We start from the raw sequence: 19,886 nt of genomic DNA, 5'->3' as shown, positions 1-19,886 counted from the left end.
GAAGAAGCAGCAGTAACTCTCTGTACAGAGTGAGACTGAGCAAGACGCTGGGACCGACGTCCCTGCTGAGCAGACTCCACTGTGGCTGGATAAGAATGGGAGACCGCAGCGGAGATGGCTTGAGATTCCCCCTGTGCAGAAGCGGGAACTCGAGACCTAACAGTAACCGGATGTTTACCCTGATTACCAGCGTAAACGTAAAAAAAAAACAAACACTACATACTTACATTCCGATGTCTGTCCCTCGGCGCTGTGCTTCTCTGCACTGTGAGCGCCGGCCGGCCGGAAAGCAGAGCACAGCGGTGACGTCACCGCTGTGCTTTCCGGCTGGCGCTTACACACTGCAGAGAAGCACAGCGCCGGGGGACAGACACCGGAATATAAGTATGTAGTGTTTGTTTTTTTTTTACGTTTACATTGGTAACCAGGGTAAACATCGGGTTTCTAAGGGCGGCCCTGCGCTTAGTAACCCGATGTTTATCATGGTTAGCAGAGGACTTCACATAGTTGGTCGCTGGAGAGCTGTCTGTGTGACAGCTCTCCAGCGACCACACAGCGACGCTGCAGCGATCAGGATCGTTGTCTAGATCGCTGCAGCGTCGCTAAATGTGATGGTACCTTAAACGTACGAGGGGCGATCCAAAAGTAATGATAATCAATACTAAACACAATGAATATAGTCAAAAAAATTTTTAATTTTTTTACATAGTCTCCTATCAAGTCTATACATTTAGTCCATCTCTTTTCTAAACTTAGAATTCCCTTAGAAAAAAATTCTTGATCTTGACCCTCAAAAAAATCCCCAACAGCGGTTATCACGTCGCTATTGTCATCAAATTTCTTGCCCCGGAGGTGTTCCTTGAGCCGAGGAAAGAGAAAGATGTCACTGGGGGCTAGATATGGCCAATAGGTGGGGTGTTCAACCAGTTCAAAGCCCGCTTCTTGAATGATAGCCATGGCAACTGCAGCTTTGTGAGCCGGCACGTTATCTTGGTGAAACAGCACTCCAGCCCGCAGTTTGCTGCACCTTTTCTCCTTGATAGCCTCCCACAATCTTCTTATTTGTTCTGCGTAGTAGGAGCCCGTAATAGTGGCTCCCTTCTCCAAATAGTCCACCATAATAATTCCTTCAGCGTCCCAAAAAACGGACGCCATAACCTTCCCTGCTGAGCTTGACACTTTGAATTTCTTCGGCGTCGGTTCGTCGGCTCGTTTCCACATCATCGATTGTTGTTTAGTTTCGGGATCAAAGTGGTGGATCCAGGTCTCGTCCATGGTCAAAAAACGTGACAAAAAATTTTCCTTGTCTGCTTGGAACTTTTCTAGATTTGCTATTGAAATGTCAACTCGTTTCTTCTTTTGCTCGTCGGTTAACATTTTTGGCACCCAACGCGCGGAGACCTTTCTCATATGCAATTCTTTTGCAAGGATTCTTTGAATACTGCCATATGAGATCCCTGTGACCTCAGCTACATGCCTGATAGTCACTCTTCGATTTGCCAATACAACTTCTTCAACTTTTTTCACGTTTTCTTCATTGAGGGACGTGGATGGGCGTCCTTCACGATGTTCATCTTCCGTCGATGTTCTTCCCAGCTTAAATTCCTTGGCCCAGCATGCAACTGTGGAATATGGAGGAGAAGAGTCCCCCAATGTTTCCACCAAGTCGCTGTGTATGTCTTTGGTAGTCATTTTTTTCAAGCAGAGGTATTTGATGACAGCTCTGAGCTCGTTTTTTTCCATTTTGATGTTCACTCCTCGGCAGTTCATATTCAAATGAATGTAGCTCCCGGGAATCATGGTCTATTTAAGTGATTTTTTTTTCCTGGACTAGTGGGTACCTAGGAGAGAAGAAAACATTTTATTTTAATTTCTGTGTGCAATAGAAATAACAGATTATCATTACTTTTGGATCGCCCCTCGTACAGTTTAAAAACATATACTTTTGTTGCACTTTGTTTATGTCATTCCCAGTTTTCCATCTGTGACATGGGCAGACACACTACAAATTAATAGTTGTTGTTGGTCCTTTTATCACAAATTATTTCAGATTTTTGCTTCCATTTTGGACACAGGCAGAGTGATGTATACTGTTCTCTTAAGTAATTTATCCACTTACATATAGATGTATGTAGGAAGAGAATTAATAACTTAGCTTGTGAGTGATATGTTGCTTATGGACCATTTTAACATAGCTGTAAGTTTTGACTCCACAAATTTCAACAAACTACTGTCAAGTGTATTGAGAGATTCTATCGAATTCTCAAAATTTCATCTTTCCTGCATGATTTGTCCTTTACATTGCTCAAATATTACTACAGACATTAAAGGGAACCTTTCACCTTTCTCCATATAAAGTAAATCCTGCATCTTTCAACCCTCTGTTACAGTATACTAGTATGCTGTTTATACTGTATGTCCCCATTCTGCTCTGCAAGGCAAAAAAAAGAGCTTCTTAATATTTACTTACCTTGTAATGCCGTCACATCCTTTTCCGTCCAGATGTGTCCTGATCCCAGAATTCCAAGCGGCGGAAGTTCACTGACCTCCATATTGGGACATCCAAGTGCTGGGTGACTCAATATGGAAACAGCAGAACACCATTGCACCCCACACACACACACACACTGTATACGCCGTACACACCACACACACACACGCACACACTGTATATGCCATATGCACCACACACACACATTGTATATGCTGTACTCACCACACACACAAACACACACTGTATATGCCATACGCACCACACACACACTGTATATGCTGTACGCACCACACACACACTGTATACGTCGTACACACCACAGACACACACACTGTATACGCTGTATGCACCACACACACACACACTGTATTTGCCGTACGCAGCCCCTTGCGCAGTACCACCAGCGGAACACCGTTGCAAACATGCGACCACCAGGATCAGCCAAATGATTCACTGACCGCTGCCGTCTTTGTACAGGAGGAGCGCATGCGCAGTTTCAGTATGATTGCCACTATCAGTATGCATAAAGATGGCGGCGGTCTGATTTACTGCACCTGCGCAAATTCCACACAGGGGCAATGAATAATTTGGCTGATCCTGGTGGCAGATGTGCAACTTGTCTACAGGCATAGGAAGCCGGTATCATTAAAGGGGTTTTCCCAAGACAAAAGTTGATTTTAAAAATTGTCTGTGTCTGACCGTGTGCGGAGCATACCACATCTCCTGGGCAGAGGAGGAAGCAAAAGACAATACTGACATTTCAGCAGGGGATAACAAAGGATTTCTTTTGCTAGGTAAAATATTTCACTGACTGTTTTTAAACAATATTTTACCTCACTAAATATATCCTCTGCGATCTCCTGCTGTGATGTCAGTATTGTCTTTTGCTTCCTCCCCTGCCCAGAAGATGACATGAGGAGAAGACAGCAGATGGGTGATAGAGAAAGCGCACAAGGGTGAGAGAGACAGAGCACAGGGGGGAAACAGCTCAAACTAGACAGCACATGAGGGGAGAACACAGCACTGGAATGAGAGAGAAAACAAGCAAGGGAGATAGCACATGGAGTAGACAGATCAAAGAAGAGAGCACAGCCGGGAGAAGTCAGCACATGGGAAAAGAGAGTGGATAGGTGGGTGCACATGGGGGAGAGAAATTCTGAAAACACTGCAAAACTTGCCCCCATCGTGACATTACCGCCCTACCGATGCAATAGCATCGGGCCTCCATCTAGTTTATTATGCTCATACACAGTCTGGTTCGATGGGCATCTATGGTTCAGATCCGGATCCTCTTCTCTTCTGACAATCGCTGTCCTCCTTCCTTGCTTTATGTGAATGATGCACCCTATATCATACATACAGTATCCCCAATTGTTCTCCTTCACATGTGCTCTTGTCTCTGCCTTTCTGAGGGTGGAACAGGGCACTGGTGTGTGCATGCGCTGGCTTTACTTAGGGGTCAATGTCGCATTTTGCCCTTTCCCCGTGCATTCACATTACAGTACCTTGCTTTTCCATCAGCAGGACAGAGAGTAGTGCACCTGAGCAGAAGAAGCAATGGGGGGCATTGTGTGGATGAGTTAGGAAGGAGTATGGCAATTGTCAGAAGAGAGGAGGCACTGGATCCAGACCAAAGATACCCATTGGACCAGACCATCTTTTAGTATAATAAAAGCCCTTTTTTATGTCTTGCAGAGCAGATTGGGGAATACATATTGAATGTCTTAATAGAGGGCTGAAAAATGCCGGCCCTACTTTATATAGGGAAAACCTGGTGACAGGCTCCCTTTAAATGGGTTATAGTATGCAATTTAAAATGCTGTTAGAAAAGAATTGAATTGTACAGTAATAATTGAATTTTGTACAACTGAGTAAGGACCTATGCTTACTGTGACATTAACTATATGCAATTATATTAACAATGAAATTATCTCAGCTAAGATAACATCTTGATGTATTACCAATTACATTATTACTAAAATACTTGCTATTATTTGACTGTACTGCATTTTCAGATAATGTAAGGTAATGTGAAATGAATCAGTAGCCATAGTTATATATGTTTCATCTTTTCAGGTTGAAGATATGCAGTGGACAAGCAGAGAACATACACAGCCAGCATCCGTGTGTAGCCTGCCGTGCAAACCTGGAGAAAGAAAGAAAACTGTAAAAGGAGTTCCATGCTGTTGGAATTGTGAGAGATGCGAAGGCTATCATTACCAGGCAGACGAGTTAAACTGTGAACTGTGTCCTTTAGATCAAAGACCAAATTCAAACCGCACTGGCTGCACACTAATCCCTATCATCAAACTGGAATGGCACTCTCCTTGGGCCGTAGTTCCTGTTTTCATCGCCATTATGGGAATAGTGGCCACAACATTTGTAATTGTCACATTTGTACGATACAATGACACACCCATTGTGAGAGCATCTGGGCGGGAGCTCAGCTATGTGTTACTGACTGGGATTTTTTTGTGTTATTCAATCACATTTTTAATGATTGGAACTCCAGATATGGTAGTTTGTTCAATGAGACGCATATTCTTGGGGCTAGGCATGTGCTTCAGCTATGCTGCATTGCTCACAAAAACCAACAGGATTCATCGAATATTTGAGCAAGGAAAGAAATCTGTGACTGCCCCTAAGTGTATAAGCCCAGCTTCACAGCTAGTTATTACTTTCAGCCTTATATCTGTTCAATTGCTTGGAGTTTTCATATGGTTTATAGTAGATCCTCCGCATATCATAGTAGACTATGGAGAGCAAAGAACACCGGACCCAGAGAATGCCCGGGGTGTTCTCAAGTGTGACATTTCAGAACTTTCATTAATCTGTTCCCTAGGATACAGTATTCTACTGATGGTTACATGTACTGTTTATGCCATTAAGACTAGAGGAGTGCCAGAAACCTTCAATGAAGCCAAACCTATTGGATTTACAATGTACACAACCTGCATCATTTGGTTAGCTTTTATTCCAATATTTTTTGGAACAGCACAATCAGCAGAAAGGGTAAGTAATAACCAATAATACTGTTTCTTCAAACCATAGAAATATTGGAAATCTATCATCTTCTTCACTTGATATTGGGAATGCCTGATACTTATCTTGCACTTGGAAGCATGCCTAATGTAATTTTATACTATATTAAAGGTGTAATCAAACAATTCATAGCATCTAGGAAACTAGGGAAACTGCTGGGACCCTTATTGTTCCTTAGAGAAAAACTTTTAAATTTCCCATTACAATGGAGAATACAAAAGTACTTTATGGTTTTAAAGAGTCAGGTCTCAATCACTCATTATTTGTTCGTCAGCAACTATGAATAGGATTATGTGATACAGTTTACCACTCTTGTTTGGGATGAGTTGTTGAGTGCCTGTCATATAATCCTTTTCAGATATGCTGAGTGGCTGAAAGGTATCATGTTATGCTTTCATGATTTCAGAGAAAAAGAAAAAGAACAAAATAAAGTCAGCATAACTTAAGGCCGGAGTCACACGACCATATGAAAAAATTGCTCCAATGTTTATCCAAAAAAGTAAGACAAGTGTTATGTGATTCCAAGCAACTTTTGTCACCTAGCATCCATATGACATACGTATGCGATCCCTATGCAATGTACACTGCTCAAAAAAAATAAAAGGAACACTTAAACAACAGACTATAAGTCCAAGTAAATCAAACTTCTGTAAAATCAAATTGTCCACTTATGAATCAACACTGTTTGACAATCAATTACACATGCTTTTGTTCAAATGGAATAGACAACAGATGGAAATTATTGGCAATTATCAAGACACACTCAATAAAGGAGTGGTTCTGCAGGTGGGAACCACAGACCACATCTCAGTACCAATGCTTTCTGGCTGATGTTTTGGTCACTTTTGAATGTTGGTTGTGCTTTCACACTCGTGGTCAGACTTTACAAGCCATACAAGTGGCTCAGGAAGTGCAGCTCATCCAGGATGGCACATCAATGCGAGCTGTGGCAAGAAAGTTTGCTGTGTCTGTCAGTGTAGTGTCCAGAGGCTGGAGGCGCTACCAGGAGACAGGCCAGTACACCAGATGTGGAGGGGGCCGTAAGAGGGCAACAACCTAGCAGCAGGACCGCTACCTCAGCCTTTGTGCAAGGAGGAACAGGAAGTGCACTGCCATGCTGGTGGATGTTGCAGGAATCAAAACGTTATGCACGGCATCTGCAGACTTTGTCACGTGTGTTCAGTGTGAACCTGCTCTCATCTGTGAAGATCACAGGACACAAATGTTGAATCTGCCAATCTTGGTGTTCTCTATCAAATGCCAATCGCTGTGCACTGTCTTGGGCTGTACGCACAATACCCACTTGTGGATGTTGGCCCCTCAAACTACCCTCATGGAATCTGTTTCTGACAGTTTGAGCAAACACATGATGTTAGTGGCCTGCTGGAGGTTATTTCACAGGTCTCTGGCACTGCTCCTCTTGTTCCTTCTTGCACAAAGGAGGATGTAGCAGTCCTGCTATTGGGTTGTTGCCCTTCTATGGCCCCTTCCACATCGCCTGGTGTACTGCCCTGTCTCCTGGTATGTTCTCCATGCTTTAGACACTGTGCTGACAGACACAGCTACCCTTCGTTCCACTGCTCACATTGATGTGTTTTCCTGGATGAGCTGCACTACCTGAGCAACTTCTGTGGGTTGCTACTGTACCTCTAGGGGTAAGAGCAATGACAAAATGCAAAAGTGGCCAAAATGCAAAAGTGGCCAAAACAACAGCCAAAAAGGATGAGAAGAAAGAAATGGTCTGTGTTCACTACGTTCAAAACTAATCCTTTAAAGGGGTTCTCTTGCTAATTGCCTTTCATTTCTACCTGTTGTCTTTTCCATTTGCACAACAGCAAGAGAAATTCATTCACAATCAGTGTTGCTTCATAACTGGACAGGTTAATTTCACAGAAGGGTGATTGTGTTGGAGTTACATTGTGTTGTTTAAGTGTTTCCATTATTTTTTTGAGCAACGTACGGTATTTTTGAGATATGTCTACAACAGAGTTTCAGTTATTGTGTTGTACTTTACATGAAAAAACGCTAGCTGCCAAACAGTTGTTTCTGCAGTATACCTTACTCTAAAGAGCCTGGATGCAATGCAGTTTAATAATTAAGGGCACATCAAAGGCAATAGTCAGTGAATGAATCTGTAGGCGTTCTATTGATCCAAGTATGAAAATAATGAGCAAAGCGGAAGCGAGATCTTGACAAAATGTCAGTTGCCGCAATATATTTCAGTGATCGTTTAAACTTTGCTACAAGTTTTATTTTCAATGTCTTGGCTTACAAAGAATAGTTTTCATCTATTATTTTTCTAGAGTTTATTCAATGTTGCTCTGAATTTGCTGAATAACAGTTTTAGCTTTTTAACAATTACATTTTACATTCATCTATACATGAATAAGAAAATTATATAATAAAACTTCAAAATGGTCTTCCTTCTAGTAATGTTCTCATAATTACTGATTATATATCAAATTATAGTTTTTTTCTTTTTCCAGTGAATTATGTTTAATTATGTTGGACTTGCTTATCCCCTTCCCACTCTAGGACATAATAGTGCATCCTACAGCGGGTTTGCTTGTAAAAAGTAGGGACCGGAGCTGAGCCTACACCATAACCTGCAGATGTAAACAGCTAGCATCTGTCTGTAACAACAGCATCCTGAGTTTGTTCCAATTGATGTTTAGCCATTTAAATGCTGCTGTCAATGACTGATAGTGGCATTTACTGATTGTCATAAAGTGATTGTAGTGTGCTGATGAGTTGTCATGGCTGTCAGGGACCAGCTGAATGTCCCCATGAATGCAGTGTTAGGGTATGTGCCAATGATTCAATGTTGCTGCGGGTTTTATGCTGAGTATTTATGCAACATCAAACCCACAGCGGTCAGCTGTTACAGCATAGTGGATTGGATTTTAAGAAATCCCATGTCAACTATGTGTCCACATACACCTGCAGATCACCCGCAGAGATTGACATACGGTGCATCTTTCCAGACTGCAGCATGTCAATTTACAAATTACATCAATAGAATATATTGATTAGTTCAGTGAACACATGCAGATTCACCATAGAAGGATGCACTTTGGACGCAGCGATCATGCGCTGCGTCCAAAGTGCTGCTAGTTTCAGATCGTGGGCACCCGGTCTTAGTCCTCCTGTGAAAGCCAACCTATGGATGAACTTCATATAAGAATGACATTTTCACTTTTTACTGAAATACTCTTGTACTCCACTATATAAAAAAAACAGTCAAAGTCAAGTTTAAGACCACTAAAATGTTTAAAAATAAAGTAAAAGATAAAAAAAGAAGATATATACAGCAAAGTGGATGGGATTAATAGAACTGTCATGCCCACTAAGCATTTTTTTTTACGGATCATCAACTGACCGGCAATGCAAGTTTCAAATCTGCGACATGTCAATCTCTCCTTTGGGATGCTGAATTTTATTTGCCAAAGGCTTGCATTAGATTCGGAAAATCTGCAGGTAAACAACGCACATGCGTTTTTCGTGTGTTTTCACATGAAAAATGCACCAAAAATGCATGCAATCCGCACATGACTATATCAATAAAGTTTTGTCAAAGCCAAATGCCAGGAAGTATAAAAAATGAAACAGCTTTATTTAAAACATGACATACTCAAAAGAGACAAAAAATTTAGCATAAAAAAACAAGATAAAACCGCATGTTAAAAAAATGCACTCAAAAACTCAATGAAAAAATGCAAGTAACCTAATTTACTTAATAGATGCAGAAATGACGCAGAAATTCTGCAACATTAAAAACTCACCAAAGCTCACCGTGGTAACATAGCCTAAAGAATATAAAAAATTGAAAAATCCCACTTTTCCTCTTTTAATATCAAGAAAAAAACAAATAAGTATATTCAGCATCTCTATATCTGTAAAAGTCCGATATGTCAAAATATAAAATTAATCAACCCAAATGGTAACGAGAAAAGTAATCTAAACTGTAGAAAAATGGTTTTAGTGCATTTTTTTTCACCATTTAATGCAATTTGGATTATTTTTTCATGTTTTTCTGTACACTTTTTATGATAAAGTGAGTATTCTTTTAAAATTACAAATCATCTTGCAAAAAACAAGCTCTCAAACGACTATGTTAATGAAAAAAATATAGAAGTTATGTCTCTTGGAAGAATGTGAGGAAAAATTTAAAATAAAAAAAAATTAAAAATGGCCACCGTGGAAAGGGGTTAAAGTGACTTTTAACACAAACGAGTAATAATCCCTGGTGCCCCTATTTCACTCATATGAATATCACTGACCAATCCAATAACAGGGATGGTCTCAGATGCATATTGGCATCATGTTGGGGAAAAGAGGCGACACTAAAACAATAGATCTGTGGCAGAGCAAATCAAAAGGAGGGCATGAGGAATTTTTAATATTAGCCCTCTGCACTGTAGTAAGTAGAATATTTATTTTACTATTTTAAAAATTAAGCAAAAAAAACAGTCAAGCAAAGTCAAACACTACTTTTATCTGTCCTCCTTTTCATATTACATACTACAAAAGTCAATTTGAAAAATGTCCATTTAATATGAATACCAATATTATATGTGGTATAATTAAACCTCACTATATTCTGAAAAACGGTGCTTGTAAATCTGTTACTAAAAATGTCAAGAATGATCATTCGTTTGTCTAAGGCCCCTTTCACGCATCAGTTTTTTGCCGTCAGTCACAATCCGTTGGCTTGACGGATCCGTCGCAGGTTGGGAAAAACTGATGAGCAGATTAGTTTTTTCGACTGATCCGACTAGCGGATCTGACTAATGGGATCCTAAATAAATTGGAGCATGTTCAGTTAAAAAAAACAGAATCCGTCACCTGATTCCGTAATTTGATGGATCCGGCACCCGTAGGCTTCCATTCGAGCAAACGGCGGATGGCAATGAATCCGTCGCTGTCAGATTTTTTGATGTACACAAAAAGCATTATTTTCAATGGATCCAGTGAATGACGGATGAAACATGAGGCCATCCGTTGCAATCCGTCGCTAATACAAGTCTATGAGAAAAAAATGGATCCGGCGGCATCAGTCACCAGAGTTGTTTTTTCAAAATTCGACAGATTGTGACTGATAGCATAAAACTGATGTGTGAAAGGGGCCTAATACATTCTATTCGCCATTTACTTATCGAAAACACTTTTCAATATTTATGATCTATAAATGGATAAGAAAGTATTTAAGAGCAGAATCCTGATATTTATTGCTATTGATTCAAATTAGGGAATCTTCATTACATAGTCCATATAATTTTGATCCTACTATTAAATGAACAAGATGGTTCAAATTTAATTCTTACAACAAAAAAAGATAGTTTATACCTGTAATTGACCCTATACTTCAAAAAAACAAACAATTTATGCATCTGAATTACAGTATATTTTCAAAAATAAAAAAGACGAAGTGCATATGTGCAATTTCACATTTTAATTTAAATAATCATCCTAAAATATATGTGGCTTCTCAGAGTTCAGAAATATCTGGTAAAGTCGTTGCTTTTACAACTACTTAAATTTTGTTTCATCTGACATTCTAGGCATTATTCTATATCAAAAAATATGTTGTGATGCTAGGGATATTCAAAAATCTTTACATATGATTTTATGAGGATAAATTATAAAGTACTTAATGCTTGTAATGAGTTAGAGATATTTGCTGGAGATATTTAATTCCCCAATGCTTTACAAACATCCAAATCTCCTACTACAAGTGGTTCTCACGAAATTAGAATATCATCAAAAAGTTAATTTATTTCAGTTCTTCAAAGCAAAAAGTGAATCTCATATATATTTTATAGCGTCATTACAAACAGAGTGACATATTTCAAGTGTTTATTTCTGTTAATTTTGATGATTATGGCTTACAGCCAATGAAAATACAAAAGTAATTATCTCAGTAAATTAGAATAATCAACAAAAAACACCTGCAAAAGCTTTCTAAGCAATTAAAAAGGTCCCTTAACCCCTTAATGACCACCGATACGTCTTTTAACTGACCTGGTATATAAGAGAATAGCCTCCCCATACAGATGACAATCCAGCAGCTGTCGGCTGTCCACTATAGCTGACAACTTGCTGTACCAGCCACGATCAGTATTTGCACCATCTAAATCTGTTTAACCCCTTAGATGCTGCTGTCAATAGTGACTACATCATTATAAATGGTTAACAGTGTGTGGGGGCTTCTTCTTTGTCACAATTGGTGCCTTCAGATCATGATTTTGTTGTCCTGATGTTTGCCATGGCAATTCATGACCAAATAGTGGCCTTAGAGTCTGACGGCTGTAGTAATCTGTTTAGAAGTTAGAGGCATTTAGGTGGTAAAAATACACATTTTCATTTCTGTCATACCACTTTGCATTAATTCCTGTAAAGCACCTGAAAGGTTAATAAACTACCTGACAGCAGTTTTCAATATGTTTAGGGGTGCTGTTTTTAAAATGGTATCACGTTTGTGGGTTTCCCAATATATGGGACCCCTAAAGTCACTTCAAACATGGATTTGTCCCTAAAAAAATAAATTTTGTAAATTTCTTTGAAAAAATGAAAAATTGTTGCTACATTTTTAAACCTCCTAAAATGCTAACAAAATAAAATAACATTTTACAAATGGTGCTGATGTAAAGCAGACATGTGGGAAATGTTATTTATTAACGGTTTGCTGTTGTATGACTATCTGGATTAAAGGGATAATCATTCAAATTTAGAAAATTGCTAATTTTTTAACATTTTTCTAAAATTTTTGATATTTTTTATAAATAAACACAAAAAATGTTGAACAAAATTTACCATTATCATAAAGTATAATGTGTCACGAAAAAACAATCTCAAAATCACTGGGATTTGTTGAAGTGTTGCAGAGTTATTACCACATAAAGTGACACTGGTCAGATTTCAAAAATTTGGCTCGGTCACTAAGGGGTTAAGGTACCTTCACACTGAGCGACGCTGCAGCGATCCAGACAACTATCCGGATCGCTGCAGCGTCGCTGTTTGGTCGCTGGAGAGCTGTCACACAGACAGCTATCCAGCGACCAACGATGCCGGTAACCAGGGTAAACATCGGGTTACTAAGCGCAGGGCCGCGCTTAGTAACCCGATGTTTACCCTGGTTACCAGCGTAAAAGTAAAAAAAAAAAAAAACACTTCATACTTACCTTCCGCTGTCTGTCCCTCGGCGCTCTGCTTCTCTGCCCTGTGTAAGCACAGCGGCCGGAAAGCAGAGCAGTGACGTCATCGCTCTGCTTTCCGGCCGCTGTGCTTACACAGGGCAGAGAAGCAGAGCGCCGAGGGACAGACAGCGGAAGGTAAGTATGAAGTGTTTGTTTTTTTTTTACTTTTACGCTTGTAACCAGGGTAAACATCGGGTTACTAAGCGTGGCCCTGCGCTTAGTAACCCGATGTTTACCCTGGTTACCAGTGAAGACATCGCTGAATCGGCGTCACACACGCCGATTCAGCGATGTCTACAGGAGGTCCAGTGACGAAAGAAAGTGCTGGCCTTCTAGCTCTGACCAACGAGATCACAGCAGGATCCTGATCGCTGCTGTGTGTCAAACTGAACGATATCGCTAGCCAGGACGCTGCAACGTCACGGATAGCTAGCGATATCGTTCAGTGTGAAGGTACCTTTAGTCTGTTTCAGTAGGCCCCGCAATCATGGGGAAGACTGCTGACTTGACAGATGTCCAAAAAGCAGTCATTGACACACTCCACAAGGAGGGTAAGCCAGAAAAGGTCATTGCTAAATAAGCTGGTTGTTTACAGAGTCCTGTATCAAAGCATATTAATGGAAACTTGAGTGGAAGGAAAAAATGTGGTAGAAAAAGGTGCACAAGCAACCAGGATAACCGTAGCCTTTAAAGGATTGTTAAGAAAAGTTAATTCAATAATTTGGGGAGATTCACAAGGCGTGTGAGCGATCGTCTGAGCAGATGCAACAGGGTGTAGCCTTTGAACCGGAAGTAAATGTCTGTCTGTATATGCCAAGGGGAGACCACACCCCGCTACCTTCCTCACAGATGGTAATTATTTGCACCTTATTATCTAGCTATAAATAGGCAGGGTGGGACTACTCACCTCACACTACCCCTGATGAAGATGCTTACATAGCGTCAATAGGCGTGGGGTCTTAGTTTTTTTCATCTCCCCAGCATTAGCACCCTACTGTTTACTACTGCATTTCTGCCTGGCTTTTCTTTGCACCCGTAAGACTTTAAGCCACAATGTGTATTTCATTATAGGCTCTTGGGTGATATCATTACTTCACAACTGTGTGACCTTGGTAACCGCATGGCTTTATTTGGTAAATATACCTTTGTTGCGGCGTTTGCATTTAAACCTTGGTGACATGCACATTGCCAATTAGGTGTAGCTGGTAGCAGACTATTCCATTCCATCTTTTTGTTTATTTGGTGTGTTTAATTCATTACCTTTGTATTATTGGGTGCTCACTGGCATTTGTTCCATCTGTCTTTGCTTGTTCTCTGTTTTTTAAATGGTTTTAAATGTGTGTCCTGCCTTACTGTGTTGCTATTTGCATAAATACAATTATTTTTTTGGTGGATCCCATTGTTATGCATATCTTTTTTCTGTCTAAATTTATAATTGCGTGCTCTATATGCATATGGTTGATCCCTAAGTGATATTTCTTTTTGCGGCGCCAGCTAGTTTTTTCTATATACTAGTATAATGTTAGGGCTGGTGGAACACACCGAATAAATAAAAAGATTGTAATAAGGTGCCTTCGCAGCCGGGGGTCCACCGTGCAGAGATGTAACCTGCTGCTAGGTAATGGCGGCACTATCTGGTGGTACTACACCATAATAAACACGGGTTCCATCACCCGTTATGAACTGATGCGAACCCTGTTGCTTCACAGAGTCACAGGGAAACAAAGGAAACGTTGTGCCGTGTTAGCAGTCACAGGGTGCAGCAGATGGACGCTAGTGGGATCCCTGAAATTCACCCCCACTATGCTGGTGATTGATCTCGCTCTGACCCTCAGTGGCTTTTGAGCCTGCGACTGCGGACGCCCAGAGTCAGATGCTGAGATCAAGCGGGAGTTCCCACCCTACACTGACCAGTTGTCAGGACTAATTAAAGATTTACCTCACAGAGTGCATACAGCGCCGCACTGGCGGATGCCACTAACCACCCTAACTCGGGCTAGGAAAGCGCACTAGTTGCACACAGGCGGCGCACTGGCAGTCGCTGCAAATTGACGTGGTAAACTCGTGCCTGGTGCTGGATGGCAATAACTGGAGCTAGACAGCTCCAACATTCGAGAACATTCATCAACACTAGGGATGGGAATGATTCGGAGCTTTCACGAGAACAGGCATATATCCACACACACAAAAACTGATTTATACTAGCACATGGCTGAGTGGCCATGGGAGCCTTTTATAGATGTAGCCTTCTAGGACCTTTCTAGTGGTCCAATCGGAGCCGCTACAGGACCTGAGCATGTGACCTCTGACCTCCAATGAGAGATCCTCCCACGGGCATGCTCAGTAGATGAAAAGCAGGACTTAGTCCCTTAGAACATCTGCTCACCGCTGATCAATGCTGGTTACAAAGGCTGAACCTGGGGCGGCAGCTGTAACCAGCCACACAGTATCAGCTTGAGCCAGATGCTGAGACCGACATCTCTGCTGAGCAGACTCCACTGCGGCTAGGGAAGAATACGAGACTGCAGAGGACATGGTTCAAGATTCCCCCTATGCAGTGGCGGGAACTCGACACCTAACACATATATGAATGTTACATAGTGTAGCCTGAGCATGCACCATATTCAGCAGTGCTCCCACTGCAACTTTCAAGTTCAGAGCTAGCAATGACACTAGCCATTTAACCCCTTTGATGTTGTGATCAATAGTGACCATTATAGGCAGTTAATCTCTCTTTCTGTCACCCCATCATCTTTTCTCACATGAAAATTGCAGATGGGTTGCTATTGCAGTCAGCATACTATAAATAAACTCTAGGTTTCCTTTGCATAGATGACAGAAATTGGCTGCCTGTCATTAGAACACTGACCAAAAGAAACAATGCACTGCACTAAATAAGTAGTGCAGTGTATTATGTATACTGCCAATGGATCACATGCTGAGGTCATGTGTGGAAAGGAGCAAATAAATTTGAGTGAAATTGAATTCCACTCACATGTGACAAAAATCCACATTCACCAATTTTTATTTAAAAAAATTCTGTTCGGATTCAGCAAAATGGTGGCCAGTTGGCCACCATTGTTCTGGTCAGTATTGGCCATCAAATGATTAAAAAATCTTTATATTCACCTCACCACTCACCTCTCTGTCCCCTCCACTCCTCATAGTCATTCATCTGGTAATTGTTTTATCTGCTGATCCTCACTATGAGCGATAAAATCCTCAAGTCTCTCACACTGAGCCAAGACTTCTGGTTCTGTGTATGCATGGGGAGTGCGCATTCTGAGGCATCATGATTAGACCTTCCTCTTGCTTGCACAGAACCCATCTATGCCTCATCAGGGCTGGCAGTTCTGGCTCAGTCTAACAGGTTTAGAGATTTCAGCACAGGCAGTGGGATCAGGCAGGAGATGTGATGTGGATCGGATGAGCGATGGTGAGGAGCAGAAATGCCAGAGAGGTGAGCGATTGGGTGAGTATAAGGATTTTTTTTGTCATCATTTTTTGTCATTACATTTGCTACGGTCTGCAAAGACCCCAGGGCATAATAAGGAACATTAAATTTGCTGAGAATAAATTCTCTGAAAATCGAATTTCCAGGGAAAACCCACATGAACATGCAAACTGAAAATTGACTTGATCTGCTAATCTCTAGTCCCATGAACTAATAAATATTTTCGAAAGATGTATTGAAATAACACAAATAGTGCCAGTTTTGTTCATCATCCAAAATTGTGAAAATCGTTATACAAAAAATAAGCCCTCACACAGCAACATGAAAGTAGAGATGAAAATTCTTGTTTCTAGTTAGGATGCTGACGTTGATATTTCTGTAGTGCTGGGTGAATAAATAATAACTAAAATACATACTCCAGGTTCAGTAAAACATTTAAATGCAAAAAATGAGCTATAACTTTTACAGCTCGTGTGAAAAAACTATAGCTTATTTTATATTAATTTATGTAAACTAATGTCCAAAGATGCTTTACAAGCAATTATGTGACTACATAAATTCAGCAAAACGATTAAAGATTCAATGACCTAAAGAGAATACACAAAGCCAGAAAGATGGCACTTCTTTTCCACTCTATATTTCTATCACTTATTATCTGCTTTTATACACTGCTCAAAACAATAAAAGGAACACTAAAATCCCACATCCTAGATATCACTAAATAAAATATTCCAGTTGTATATCTTTATTCATTACATAGTGGAATGTGTTGAGAACAATAAAACCTAAAAATTATCAATGTAAATCACACCTAATATCCTATGGAGGTCTGGAGTTTGAATTATGCTCAAAATCAAAGTGGAAAATGAAGTTACAGGCTTATCCAACTTCAGTGGAAATGACTCAAGACAAGGAAGTGATGCTCAGTAGTGTGTGTGTGGCCTCCAAGTGCCTGTATGACCTCTCTACAATGCCTGTGCATACTCCTAATGAGGTGGTGGGTGGTCTCCTGAGGGATCTCCTCCCAGACCTAGACTAAAGCATCCGCCAACTTCTGGACAGTCTGTGGTGCAACGTGACGTTGGTGGATGGTGCGAGACATGATGTCCCAGATGTGTTCAATTGGATTTAGTCTTGGGAACAGCCGGGCCAGTCCATAGCTTCAATTCCTTCATCTTGCAGGAACTGCTGACACACTCGAGCCACATGAGATCTGGCATTGTCCTGCATGAGGAAGAATGGGCCAACCGCACCAGCATATGGTCTCACAAGGGGTCTGAGGATCTCATCTCTGTACCTAATGGCATTTAGAAAAGCCGCGGAGACACCTTTCATGTTTCTCAATGCAAGCAATAAATAGCCAGGTCATTCACCAGGAAGGAACAACCATGGGAAGGGCAGCATCCAAAAAGGAAAACCACCTATGCCAAAACATGGTATCCATCCACAGACAGCTGTTTCGGGGTATTTGCCCCTCATCAGTGTGGAGTAGGAAACTGGCTGCTCCTAATAGCCAGTTTCCTACTCCACACTGATGAGATGCAACAGCTGTCTGTGGATAGATACCATGTTTTGGCATAGGTGGTTTTCCTTTTTGGATGCTGCCCTTCCCTTGCGTTGAGAAACACATGATGGTGTCTCGGCGGCTTTTCTACATGCATTTGCATCTTTCCCATAAGGGATGGGAGCAGTGTTCTGGATCACTGCGTTGAGAAACACGTGATGGTGTCTCCGCGGTGTTGGATGTTTTGATCTCCCCGAGGTCATTCATCCTTATGTTTATGTACCTAATGGCAGTCAGGCTACCTCTGGCGAGCAAATAGAGGGTTGTGCAACCCTCCAAAGAAATGCCAGCCCACACCATTTCTGACCCACTGCGAAACCAGGCACGCTGAAGGATGTTGCAGGCAGCAGATTGCTCTCCACATCGTCTCCAGACTCTGTCACATGTGCTCATTGTGAACCTGCTTTCACCTGTGAAGAGCACAGGGCACGTGGCGAATTTGCCAATCCTGGTGTTCTGTGGCAAATGCCAAGTGTCCTGCATGGTGTTGGACTGTGAGCACAACCCCTATCTGTGGATGTCAGGCACTCAGACCATCCTCATGGAGTTGATTTCTAACTGTCTGTGCAGACACATGCAAATTTGTGGCCTGCTTGAGGTCCACTTCTCCTGGTGTACTGGCCTGTCTCCTGGTAGCGCCTCCAGCCTCTGGACACTATGCTGACAGACACAGCAAACCGTCTTGCCACAGCTCACATTGATATGCCATCCTGGTAGAGCTGCACTCCCTGAGCCACTTGTGTGGGTTGTAGAATCCGTCTCATGCTACCACGAGTGTGAAAGCACAACCAACATTCAAAAGTGACCAAAACATCAGCCAGAAAGCATTGGTACTGAGATGTGGTCTGTGGTCCCCACCTGCAGAACCACTCCTTTATTGATTGTGTTTTGATAATTGTCAGTAATTTCCATCTGTTGTCTATTCCATTTTCACAACAGCATGTGAAATTGATTATCAAGCATTGTTGCTTCCTAAGTGGACAGTTTGATTTCACATAAGTTTGATTTACTTGGAGTTATATTCTGTTGTTTTAGTGTTCCCTTTATTTTTTTGAGCAGTGTATAATAAGATAGTTTTAAAGCTAAGACTTGCCTTTACAATGTTTCTCCAATTAGTAGATACCTAACATCTGTATGAGGCGTATGCGTTGTTTTGCATAGCACTAAGCCAAAACTAACACTGACTGCAACATTATAAGCAATCAATGCATGTTGAATCTTTCATTGGGCTCAGCAGGCTTTTTTCACTGTCTAAACATTTTAAAAGAAGCCAGACGGCTTTTTAATTTGATAAAAAATAAATGCTACATTAACAAGGTCAAAGCCTAGTAGGTGCTGGATGAGGTTTTTTTTTAAGCATTTATAAAGCTTCGATTTTCCAATGCCAATATTGTGCAAGGTTTTAGTTTGGAGAATTTTTAACATTATATTATTTTCTTTACGGAGATGTTCAAATGTTCACCTCTTGTAATAAATATCACATTGACATGCTAATGCATTCAATGAAATAACATTAAATGTTAGAACTGCTCATGTAGTGTACTATAAGTCTGCATGCTTCATATTTGTTTGTATGTAGCCAATCATTGGTGTACCTCTAAGGCTGTGTGCACACGTCAGGATTTTTCGCTATAAAAAACGAGATAAAAATGCTTAAAAAATGCATACATATGCATCCCATCATTTATAATTAGAGATGAGCGGTGTTCGAGTCGAACTGTTCGCCAATTTCAAATTCGAGCTGTTTTGGGCTGTGTTCGAGTCGTTCGACGAACCCGAGCAACTTGCTTAAAATTCGTCTGTTCGAGTTTCTGTTCGATAGCTGTTCATTCAGCAGAAGCCTCGCTTGATTTGCACATTAAAACTGTTTATCACTGTTAATAGACTGTTTCAGTGTATAGTTGGCGGGGGGGTAGCGGGGGATAGATCTGTGCTGAAATAACGCCGATCTCCATTTTTTTTTCTTTCCCGCATTTACAGTGGGGCAGTGCAGTCTCTCAGCCTATCAGCAGTGCGCACACACACAGCAATGTGCATGTGATGCACACAAGCAAGGGTATGTGTCATTGGCTGTGTATGTCACATGTCCTTGCCCTATAAGAACCAGCCATTTGCCCCATCACCACCATTTCCTTA

General features: G+C 41.0%; 1 protein-coding gene across 3 annotated transcripts in view; it reads left to right on the top strand.

Moving 5' to 3' along the window:
- The window catches only part of GRM8 (glutamate metabotropic receptor 8), a 2,054,171-nt gene that overhangs the window by 1,831,173 nt on the left and 203,112 nt on the right, over window positions 1-19,886 (top strand). For all 3 annotated transcript variants that reach the window (XM_069764916.1, XM_069764915.1, XM_069764917.1), the window contains one exon: window positions 4,571-5,506. In XM_069764916.1, coding sequence (XP_069621017.1) covers window positions 4,571-5,506 — 936 coding nt within the window. The remainder of the gene's footprint in view (window positions 1-4,570; window positions 5,507-19,886) is intronic.

This window comes from Ranitomeya imitator, chromosome 4 (assembly GCF_032444005.1).
Source record: "Ranitomeya imitator isolate aRanImi1 chromosome 4, aRanImi1.pri, whole genome shotgun sequence".
NCBI classification, from domain to species: Eukaryota; Metazoa; Chordata; class Amphibia; order Anura; family Dendrobatidae; genus Ranitomeya; species Ranitomeya imitator.
The sequence above is the reverse complement of the archived record's forward strand: the minus strand, read 5'-3'. Positions and strand labels throughout refer to the sequence as shown.